Genomic DNA, 11686 nt, shown 5'->3' on the forward strand with positions numbered 1-11686 from the left:
TTGTTTTTCATTTCTACATAGTCCTCAAAAGAGAACTGGAGCCAGATGCAGTGGTAAGTGCCTCTAGGCCCAGCTATTTGGGAGGTTGACGTGGGAAGACTGCTTGAGCCCAGGAGGTTAAGGCCAGCCTGGGCAACATAGCAAGACCTTGTCTCAAAAAAAAAAAAGAGTTCAATTTATATAATATCTTATAAAATCTTGACAACTCTGATATTGGCTTAGTCACTGAAGAACTTAGAAACTTGTATATTATTCTCTGAACAAGTGTCTTTATTTTTCTTCTTCCCATAAACTACCTGTTGCTGGTACCATTCAAAGAGTCTCCAAATGTTAGATTATTGCTTCCTATTTCCTACTGCCCCTATTGGTGGGGGGAGGGGGAAAAAGTAACTGCCCCCCACCAAATATTATTACATACTCTTTTTAGTGAACTGGATATTTTTCTTCTATTTTGTGTATCTGAAAATGAAAACTGATGGTAAAGGGCAAATCTCCAAACCAGGAAGAGATTTTATAAAAACACAGAATTTAAAGGCAAGCTGTCCATCTTATCAAAATTAGGCTCAAAAGAAAAATGGTTGTGCATTTTTAATATTACGGAACTCAAGCAACCAACAATGTTTTAAAGGTGCCATAAGCTTCATGGAATACTAGAGAGTAGCATTCAGTATTTAATAGCAACCTACCACACAGGCCCAGCCGCAAAAGAGATCTTGCTGAAATAGCACAGTAACCACTGAGACAGTATGCTAACAGAGAAGTGAGGGAGTACAGTGCGCAATGGTCTAGCAGACACCAACTGCAGGCAAAGGCAACAGCAGCACAATCAGTGTTACTACAGTGGAGTGGACGAGAGGGAAGTCAGGAGATGAGTTCAGAGAAGTAGTCAGGGACTAGATCACACAGGGCTTTAAAGCCATTGTAAGTCTGTTTTTTCTTTTCCTTTTTTTTTTTTTTTTTGTGATTCTGATGAGAAGCCACTAGGTTTTGAAGGGAAATGAAACTTCTGAGTACGTATGACAAAAATCACTGCTGTTTGGAAAAGACTGTAGAGGAACAAGGGCAGAGGCAGAGACTTCTCAATCATGTAGGTAGGAGAGGACTGTGGCTTAGCTTAGAGAGGGAGGGAGAGGTGGGCAGATTTGGGTAGAGTCAACAGAATTTGTTGGATGCTTGGATGCGGAGTTTGACCTAAAAAGAGAAGTCAAGGGTAAATTCCTAGAATTCCGGCCTACTTGAATGGCAATAACTGAGGCTGTTTATTGAGACAAGGGAGGGAGCTGAGGGGAAACAGAGGGAGAACTTGGTGAGTGTGGCATCAGTAGTTCTGTCTGTCGATACTAAATTTAAATGTCTATCAGACTTCCAAGTGGAGATGCTGAGTAAACAGCTGGACATACACATCTGGAGCTCAGAAGAGAACTAAAGCTAGAAATAAAATTTTGGAAGTCATCAGCTGACAGATATTATTTATAGCCAAGGAATATGGCTTGCGATACAAATTGTCCTGGGACAAAGTATGGCTAGAAAAATATGGCCAAGAAATGAACTCTCTGGCATACTAAGATTTAGTGGTGGGGAAGCCTGGAGACACAATGAAGCAGAATGAAATGCAGGAGAATATGGTGACCTGGAAGCCAAGTGAAGAAAGAATATTAGTGAAGAACATTAGTGAAGAAGAAAGAATATTAAGGAGGAGGGAGTGATCAAATGTTGCTGAGGGGTCAGGAAAGATGAGAACTGTGCACAGACACTGGATTTCACAAGACAGTCATTGGCAACGTCAGGACCATATAGGGGGTAATGGGGACAAAAAGCCTCAGAGGAGAGGGGGTAGGAAGAAACAGGGGAAATGAAAATGGAGCCTTAGAGGTAAATCTTTCAAAGAGGATTTTTGTTTGTTATAAAAAGAAGCAAAGTAGTGGAGCGGCATCTAGAATGGGATGTGTGGTCTAGTGGGGATTAAAGACAAAAGATTTAACAGCAGATATTTGTTAAATAAATACATTTTAAGAATAGCATAAGGAACAAATGACTCAACAGATAGATAGGTGCTCATGATTCAACAGTGTAAACATGGTTTATACTTCAAGTTCCATACAGTAAGACGTACATGTCACATTTACTTTGCTTCAAATGCTGGTGTCAATACTCTATACCTGCTTATCTATTTTCTCATTTGAATGAGATATAAAGTGGAGTTGCTTAACTCCATTTATAACCAACCTACTACTTCAAAATATTAAAATGTAAGGATTGATGGGCTGATAGGTGCAGCAAACCACCATGGCACACGTTTATCTATGTAACAAACCTGCATGTCCTGCACGTGTATCCCAGAACATAAAATTAAATTAAATTAAACAATAAAAAAATAGAAATACAGATTCTGGAAATCAAGCTTACCAAATTAAACCTTTAGAGGTGGGGGGATGCATTTTAAACAAAAGTCCCAAATGCGTCTTACCATCAGGCTTGTTTGAAAAACACTCATCTAAGGAATACTAAACACTTGGAGAAGGACAAGTTCTCCTTTGTAGACGTGCAATGTGGGTTCGGGGGATGACACTTCCACACTGTATAATGGTGTATTTTTACCTCCAGATCATATAGCCTTTCTCACCCTTGCTTTCCAAAATTAAAAGGATAAATTAAAAAATAATAATAAATATGAGAATATTTTAAAATACTTTCTTTAAAAAAAAAAAAGTTTACTACCGTGGAAAGCTAGAGAGGTCCTAATATACTGAAAACTAGCTCACAGCTGCCAGTCAAATTATTTTTATCCAAATTAGCTTTGGACAAAAAGCCAAGTAGGAAAACCCATGCCGAAACCTCCAGCACTGGCTCAGTGTGCCTGGCAGGGGCTCATGCAGAGCCTTTAGAGCATTTAAGACTCTGGGCTATTTGCTTATGGTTCTGAGGTGTCTTTTCGAAAATGGGTTTTGTAGTCAAAATGAAACAAAAAGGCAGACAGCTGTGTGGATTTTCCCTTCAGAGTAAGCCAAGTGAAGGAAAGGCCTGCCCGCCCCCCTGGGGACAGCAGCGCCAGCACCCGCGCCGTCGGGTAGGGTGGGCTGGGGAGGTAGCGCATGCGGCCTGGCCCCCAGCCCACCCCGCGCCCCTGACGGCCTGGCCCCCAACCCACTCCGCGCCCCCGGCGGCGGCCCCCGCCCTAGCGCCCTTTACTTGCCTGCAGGCGAGCGCCACCACGGTCAGCCCGCGGCTTTTCTGTCTTCCTTTCTGGCCCAGCGAGCGCGCCCAGGCGGTGGGCGTCTTGCCCCGGGCGTCGAGAGGCTGGGGCCGTCCCGTACGCGGCGGGCCGCAACCCAGTCCCCGCGACCACAGTACCCTGCTCCCCGCCGCGCTTGCAGAGCCGGGACGCGCGTGAGTCGGGCGCTCGCAGTGGCCTCACCCCTGGAGGTCGCCGCTCGTCAGGCCTGACTGCTGTTGGCGCCAACCCCGCCGCCCCCGAGGGGCCGCTCGAGGCCGGGCTGCTGCTTGGCCGCGGCGGGCCCCACCCGGGACGTGGCGCTGCGGGCCGGGGAGGTCCAGCTGCGAGTCAGGGGTTAATGTGGCGGGGTAACTCTAGGCAGAAGGAAGGAGCTCGCAAAGAAGGGTGGAGGAGGGGAAACCGCAATGGGGAACTGTCACCGAGGCTAGTGGACTCTCCCTGCGCTTTTTTTTTTTTTTTTGGCATGTACCCCAAAAGCCAGACGTCGAGGCCCAGAAAAATCTGGAAAGGAATTCCACCATGTTTGCTCCTTACAGACCAGACAAACCCTAGATCCTTCAGAGGTACAGCGCCTCTCCTGGTTCCCTAAGATAGTCTCGACTTTTCCGGTCCCTTTGCGGCCCTCTCACTTGACTACTGCAGCCAACCATACCCCTGATTAGGGGGTGCAGCACATCAGCCTCTGCCCCCCAAAAACTACCCTGAGAAAGATCCCTTTTCTCAGGTTCGTTCTCCACAACCGAACAGATTGGAACTCCACTGAATATCGAGAGAACAAAAAAGCAATTAGTTAAATGAAGCGTAAGAAGCGTTATAAAGCCCCAATGCTGCCTCAGGCACCCAATCCTAGTCATAACCTAACAGCTCCAGTTCAGAAATCTCCTCTCCCCTTTTAACTCTCAGGCAATCCCTACTCCCTGCCAAAGGAGAACCCAGTTACTGAACATCGGATGACACCATGGATAGTAAATTGGGAGTGCAGGTCCATACCTGGGTCTCAGAAGCACAGTACAGGTAAAGCTAAGAGTTATTTCCTCCTCTTTCCCCATCCAACAACAGGATGCCTTACTGAAGGTAGGCACTTCCGGTAGTAATTACTTGGTGAAATGCCGCCAATGTAGTCAGAAATACCGTATTATGTACCGTATCAACACAATTCATTATTGACGCAGTTGATTCTCCAACCACTGCACCTCCCAGCAATTCTACCTAAACTCTTTGGGTAAGCAGTAGCCTCCTAAATCCAACTGATAGTTTTGTTGCCCTCGTTTTTCCTGGGAGTCTCTTTGGCGATTGACAAAGTCGACCATTGTCTCCCAACACTGTGTTTCCTTGATGTTGACAACCCCACTTTGCCTTTATGCTCATCCTGCTTGTTAAAATTCTTCTTTCAGGCCGGGCGCGGTGGCTCACGCCTGTAATCCCAGCACTTTGGGAGGCCGAGGTGGGCGAATCACGAGGTCAGGAGATGGAGATCATCCTGGCTAACACGGTGAAACCCCGTCTCTACTAAAAAAGACAAAAAATTAGCCGGGCGTAGTGGCGGCTGCCTGTAGTCCCAGCTACTTGGCAGGCTGAGGCAGGAAAATGGCGTGAACCCGGGAGGCGGAGCTTGCAGTGAGCCGAGATTGCGCCACTGCCCTCCAGCCTGGGCGACAGAGCGAGACTCCATCTCAAAAAAAAAAAAAAAAAAAAAAGAAGTGAGACAATTTCAGATCCATGCATTGCTAATGGGGACAGCGAATCTTCTAGTGGGCAATTTCTAGCTACATACCTGGTTATTCACATTCAAGAAAGGAGGGGACAACACGACAAACTGATAAATATACTGACTTACAGGCAGTGTCTAATGGATTGTCCAGCTTTTAGGTTCTTGGAAAGAACAAAATGGAAAATTTGTAAAAGATCTCTGAGTGAGACTTACAGATAACCCTCTTGGAGTGGTGAGGGCATGTGAAGCTATTCATGTCCTACTTAAGTGCCTAACAGGATGCATCAGGTGGAGAAGATTTTCAATAATAAGGGGAACAAGATGAATTGTCTGGTAGATGTCAGTCTTTTTCTCCAGCCAACCCAGGGCTTGGTTAATGGGCCCATGTACCAAGTGGCTATCAAAGCAGTGACAGGTTCAATAGTATGGTCTTCTCCTCACCTACACTATTTGGCTACTATCACTGCTGAGTGTCCAACCTGGCAACAATGTGGAGTGTGACTATATTTCCAAGGCTGGGCTCCTAATATGGCATTATTCTCAATGAGACTTGCTGGCAACCTGGTAACATGATGGTTACATTGGGCAATTTCCATAAGAAATAGGTAGCACTTTGTCTTCACAAAGATAATTCACATTTAGGGTATGAATCTGCATTCTCTGCCTGCAGTGTTTCCACTGGCACTAATATTCTTGACATTTCTGAAGGTTTTATCCATTGCGTAGGAATCCCAGAAACATTTCTTCCAACCAGGTACACAGTTTATGGCAATGGAGTGAATTCAATGGTTTTAACACATGCTTTATCTCTTAAAGTAGCTAGCTTGATAGAACAGTTGAGTGGCAAAATGAGAGCTCAGTTACAGAGATATCTGGGAGGCAACATCATGAAAAGGTAGGGTGGTGTCCTATAGAATGTGGTGTATTAATTTAATAAGCAGTCAATATACAGAGTTGCCTCCCCACTACCAAGATGCACGGGTCTCAGAGCCAAAGGGTGGAAGGAGTGTTTCTGTTCAATAGTATACCTAAGAATCTACATGAATAATTTTTGCTGCCCATTCCCAAAATGTTGGGCTTGGTGGGCTTAGAAATTCTAGAGTCTAAGAGTAGAACACTTCCTTCAGGAAAAAGAATCACGTTTTGATGATTTAGGAGCCGAGACTGGCCTTGGCCTTTTGAGGTTCCTCATGCCATTAAACTAACAGAAAAGCAGCTCAATGGACTGGCCAGGGTAGCTAATTCCAGTTACCAGAGGAAAACTGTGTTTCTGTTATACAATGGAAACAAGAAGGCTATATCTGGAAACTAGGAAATTCACTGGAATGCCTCTTAGTGCTAACAGTCCTAGTCAGTGGAAAACTGCAGCAACCCAGTAAAGACAGGCCTATCAACGGCTCAATTCTGTAGAAATGAAGGTTTAGGTCACTTCATTAGATAAAGAATCCTACCTAGTCAAAATCCTGGAGGAAGGTAAGAAGAAGGATTACTAAGCTTGATTATGGTACTTTATTCCCCCAGAAATAAAACCAAAAGATACTTTACTGGGACGTTCAAAATCAATAAACTTCTAGCCAGATAAGTCAAGAAAAAAGAGACCAGATGCAAATTACTAATATTAGAAATGAGAGAAGTGACATGACATTCCAGTCATTAAAAGGTTACTATGGAAAGATTATGAACTTTATGCCAGCAAATTCAACAATTTATATGAAATGGAAAAAATCCTTAAAAGACAAACAGTCAAGATGAAACAGATTATTTTAAAAGCCCTAAATCTATCAAAGAAATTAGGGTGTAGTGAAAAATGTGCCCACAAAGAAAACTTCATGTCCAGGTGACTTCAATGGTGAACTCTACCAAACATTTAAGGAAGAAATAATAACAATCCTACACATACTCTTCAAAAAAATTCAAAAGGATTCAATAGAATTCTGAAATCTTCTATTAAGCCAGCATTAGTATCATACTAATCAGAAAAAAGACATTACAAAAACAGAAAACTACAGACCAACATCTCTCATGGATACAGATGTAAGATTCTAAACAAAACTTGAACAAATCAATGATGGTTGAGAATTTTCCAGAACTGACATATCAACCCACAGATCCAAGATGCCAAACAAAGCCTAAGTGGGAAAATACAGTAAAATCCTCACTTATATACAACATAATGAAACTCAAAAAAAAAATTATAATTGCGAAGAGAAAATCCTGAAAGCAACCAGAGGAAAAAAAAAAATGGATTAGTCTAAATGGAGCAAAAGACTGACAGGTGACTTCTTCCCAGTAACAGTGGAAGTCAGAATACAAGGGAAAGTTATCTTTACCTTTCCAGATAACCATCCATTTCAAGGGGGAAAAAAAAAGTCCTTCAAAAAGGCAAAATAACGACATTTCAAAAAACAAGAACAAAGTAAATGTGCCACCAGGTGATCTGCACCAAAGTAAATTCTAAACATATACTCAGGCAAAAGAAAAATTACTCCAGATGGAAGCTCAAAGACACAGCAAGGAATGGAGAGTAAGAAAGGTGGCAAATTTGTGGGTAAATCTAAGTCAATATTAACTATATAAAACAATAGTAATAACTTACATTTAAAGAGATACAACATATGTGACAACCACATATATAAGCTGGGAGGAAAGTAAATGGAATTAAAGTGTTCTAAGGCTACTGCACTGCCCAGAAGTCTGGGCAAGTTTAGGCGCTGATAAGTCAGAGACGCATAATGAAATTTCTAGAATAACCATGAACAGAAATATATACAATGTCCAATCTAATAGGTAGAGGAAAAAAAGGAGTAACAAAAACAAAACTATCAAAAAAAAAAAAGAGTAGAGAAAAAGGAACATAGAACAGATAGGACACATAGTAATAGTAACAACAATATGATATAAACAAGACACCTCTAAAAACTAAGTATACATAAAGGCTGAAAGTAAAACTGTGGAAAATGATATAGGACACAAGTGCTAGCCAAACAAAAGCTGGTATAGCTACATCAATATCAAATAAAATTAATTTTAAGGCAAAATTTATTAGTGGAAATAAAGATAATTTTGTAATGATAAAGCTTCTTTCAATTAACCTGGAAAATATAACAATTACACATTGGTATCCCAATACAAAATAGAAAAATAGAGAAATTGAAAGAATCACACAGACACATCTAAAATCATGCTAGCTACATTTTAACACAATTCTCTTAGTAAATCAAGAGATATATACCAAAAACAAAAAAATCATCACCAAGGATACTGAAGACTTGAAAATTAATGAACATGACTAAAATGATTAATGAACATAAATAACTGTAGAACTTTCTTTTCAAGCACCCTAAAATTAATAAAAACCAGCCACTTATTATGCCATGAAGCAACTGTTAACAGTTACATTTCAAAGAATTTAAATCATATAGAGAATATATCCTCTGATCACAATTCAATTATGTTAAAAATCAACAATAAAGGAAAACTTAAATATTCATGTTTGGAAATTATAGTTCCAAATAATATCTATGGAACAAAGTAGTAATGATAATGAAATAAAAAACTTTGCAGTTAGTGAATAACTAAAATGCTAGATATTGAGACTCATGGAAATGAGTCTCATGGAAATTAATTTTTGTTTTTCTTCTTTGTTATTTTTTCTATTTTATTGATTTCAGCTTTTTCTTTTCTATGTTAATTTGTCATATTATTGTAGTGGATGGTTAGCTCCTCAAATTTTCAACTTTCTATTCTGATTTACATATTTAAAGCTATAGATTTCCATCCAAATGCTCCTTTATCTCTTGTGTTAGTTTTCTATGCTGGGTAACAAATGACCACAGGTTTACCTCATTAACCTCATGGAAATGCAAATTAAGCAACGAGGTACCATTACAAGCCTAGATTTTCCATTTTTAAAGTCTAACAATACCAAATGTGGAATCTTTTAATGCTGCTGGTGAAAGCACTGGTTAATTACTTTGGAAAAGTTAGGTATCACCTAGTTAATTTGAAGATATACATATCCTATGATCCACCAATTCCATTGCTGGATGTATTCTCAAGAGATCATACACATGTACAACCTGACATATATATAAGAATGTTCATAGTGGCTTTGTTCAAAATAGCAAAAAAGGTGGAATCATCCAAATATCTTCATGGAAGAAATACATAGTGGTGGTATGTTAATAATAAACACAGTAACAAAAACTATAGCCATATGCATCATCAGGGATGGCATTAGATGTTCAACAAGTCATAAAAAAGTGACATTTCTATTTATTAAATAGAATTTAATACTTTATTAAATTTTATTAATGTTTACTTCTACCTGTTTAGACTATTTTTAACGAATGTAGACATCAGTACTACTCGAAGTGTGGTCCCATATTGATCCCATATTGATCAATTGTCATTAGCTGATGGAGAGATAAGCACATGAAGTGAGCAAGCATGCATAAACATTTAGAAATGCTGATAGTAATCTGACAGTGCCAATACATTCAAGTACATGATTTTGTATTTATAAAAGGATCACTTTATGATGGTTTAGAAATTATGTTTTAAAAAGTGTGAGAACTAGTATACTTAATTGGTGAAAATACAAAGAAAAGATTATTTGCATTACAAGCAGAATATTGGTTCTCTCTCGGGGTGATTCAGGAAACTGACCAGGAAAGGATACATAGGAGCTTTCTAAGGTATTGGCAATGTACATTTCTTAACCTGAGCATTGGGTATATGAGTATCTGTCTTATAACTTTATTTCTCATTAAATTGTACATGCTGAATGCTCTCTTCTATATGATAGATTTCACAAATGTAAAAGTGTAAAAATTTGTTATAGACAGTACAACACCGATTTCTTTAAACGATACACAAATATCTATAAAAAATAACTGAAATACACCAAAAAGAATGATGAAATTCTGGGTAGACTTTGTTCTTTGAACCATTATTAATCAAATTCTTATGCTGTTGCCTTTTCAAGATAGTAGTGATCATTACGAATCTAAATGATCCAGCACTAAAAACAGAGTATGCCAGACCAGTGTCACTTTTGTATCTAAATTTCAGCAAGGAAGCTGATTCCTAATGATAAAAATAGGATAACATCCTTGTATTTTCCTCCAGAATTTGGAAACTCCTGAGATGGAGAAGTTACTCAGGAGATCAAACATCACCTTTATTGTTAACAAAATTAAAGAATATGTCTTTCAATCTGTAGCAACAGGGACTGGTTAATACCCATATCCCTAAACTGGAGATTAAACCACTCAATTACTGGCATAGTCATATAACCAGGGCTTCCGCTGTGGGGAGATAACGTAAAACTCCCTAAAAATAAGTCTTTGGACCTATATATTCTCTTCTTCCTCTAGCACCCTTCGAGTCCACTCTGCTTCATTACCTGTGTAACATTAGTTGCTCATACAGCTATCCTATCTACACCATCTAGGTTATGTTCCTGGAGGTCAGACTGTCTTATTCTTTTTTTTTTTTTTTTTTTTGACACTGAGTCCTGCTCTATCGCCCAGGCTGGACTGCAGTGGTGCAGTCTCGGCTCACTGCAACCTCCACCTCCCAGGTTCAAGTGATTCTCCTGTCTCAGCCTCCCGAGTAGCTGAGATTACAGGCATGCGCCACCATGCCCAATTTTTTGTATTTTTAGTAGAGACAGGGTTTCACCATGTTGGCCAGGCTGGTCTTGAACACCTGACCTCAGGTGATCTGCCCGCCTTGACCTCCAACAGTGCTGGGATTACAGGCATGAGCCACTGCGCCCAGCCGGTCTTATTCATTTTTGAAATTTCTAGCAGACCATTATGTGCATGACAGACATTCGAACACTATCATATTTGTGTTATGTATTGTTCATGTAAGAGCCACATGAATAGAAACCACAGTAAGGACTTTAGGAACTAAAGAAAGATCAAGAGACCAGAATTAGACTAATGATAAAAATATAATTACTAAGTGCTTGTATATGCTAGGCACTGATCCTCAGTGTTTAATAAACATCTCATTTCATTCTCATTATACCAGATGGCATCACCTTAGCAGCAGATGGAAAACAGAAATATATAGTTAATAAAATCCAAAGTCACACAACCATGACTTGAACTTGACTGTGACTCCAAAGCCAAAGCACTGAACCGCTACTGAGCTGTAATGAAATCAAGATAGCTAAGCCTTCAGAGATCTATCCTTAATTGGTTTTTTGTAAGGCAGTATTGCATAGTGCTTGAGAAAGAGGGCTCTGGAGCCAGACTGCTATGGTTCATATTCAAACTCTGCTAATATACTATGTGATATGAGACTTCTTAACCCCTCTATTCCTCACTTTCCTCATCTGTAAAATGGAAATAATACCTTTATTTCATAGAATCATTGCAAAGATTAAATGTGTCAATACAAATACTCAGCACAGCACCTAGCACAAGGTAGGCATTCAATAAATGTTAACCTATACTTATAGTTATTTCCCTGCTGTTTTCGGAGAATTGTGCCCAGGAACCAGACTGTCCCCTCTGACTACATTATTAAGAAAAACATTGATACAACTGGGTAATATACAAACTAAAGGTAATTTACTTAAAAATTAAGACCTCTTTAGAGCAACTGATGATTTAACTGCTTTTCACCTACACAAACTTTCAGTAAGGAATGCAAAGAGAAGGTTACAAATTAGGCAGTACACACGTGGTATTTCTCTTTCACCTTCTTTCTTGGACAGTCGCTCA

General features: G+C 39.9%; 1 protein-coding gene across 1 annotated transcript; it reads left to right on the plus strand.

Annotated features, from left to right (window-relative positions):
- Nucleotides 1–2938: 2938 nt before the first annotated feature.
- On the plus strand, nt 2939–4326 carry LOC115837225 (translation initiation factor IF-2-like). Its single transcript, XM_030822091.1, has 3 exons — nt 2939–3067; nt 3180–3798; nt 4139–4326. The coding sequence occupies exons 1-3, from the start codon at nt 2939–2941 to the stop codon at nt 4324–4326; spliced, it is 936 nt and encodes a 311-aa protein (XP_030677951.1).
- The last annotated feature ends 7360 nt before the right edge of the window (nt 4327–11686 follow it).

The sequence above is a fragment of the Nomascus leucogenys genome, chromosome 2 (assembly GCF_006542625.1).
Source record: "Nomascus leucogenys isolate Asia chromosome 2, Asia_NLE_v1, whole genome shotgun sequence".
Classification (NCBI taxonomy): Eukaryota; Metazoa; Chordata; class Mammalia; order Primates; family Hylobatidae; genus Nomascus; species Nomascus leucogenys.

Excerpts from the sequence above, each read along its gene's own strand:
- LOC115837225 (XM_030822091.1), top strand. The coding sequence starts at position 2,939 with ATGGGTTTTGTAGTCAAAATGAAACAAAAAGGCAGACAGCTGTGTGGA. Across the intron at positions 3,068-3,179 it reads GCCAGCACCCGCGCCGTCGG|CGCCCTTTACTTGCCTGCAG; the intron begins GTAGGGTGGGCT and ends CCCCCGCCCTAG. Across the intron at positions 3,799-4,138 it reads AAACCCTAGATCCTTCAGAG|GCAATCCCTACTCCCTGCCA; the intron begins GTACAGCGCCTC and ends TTTAACTCTCAG.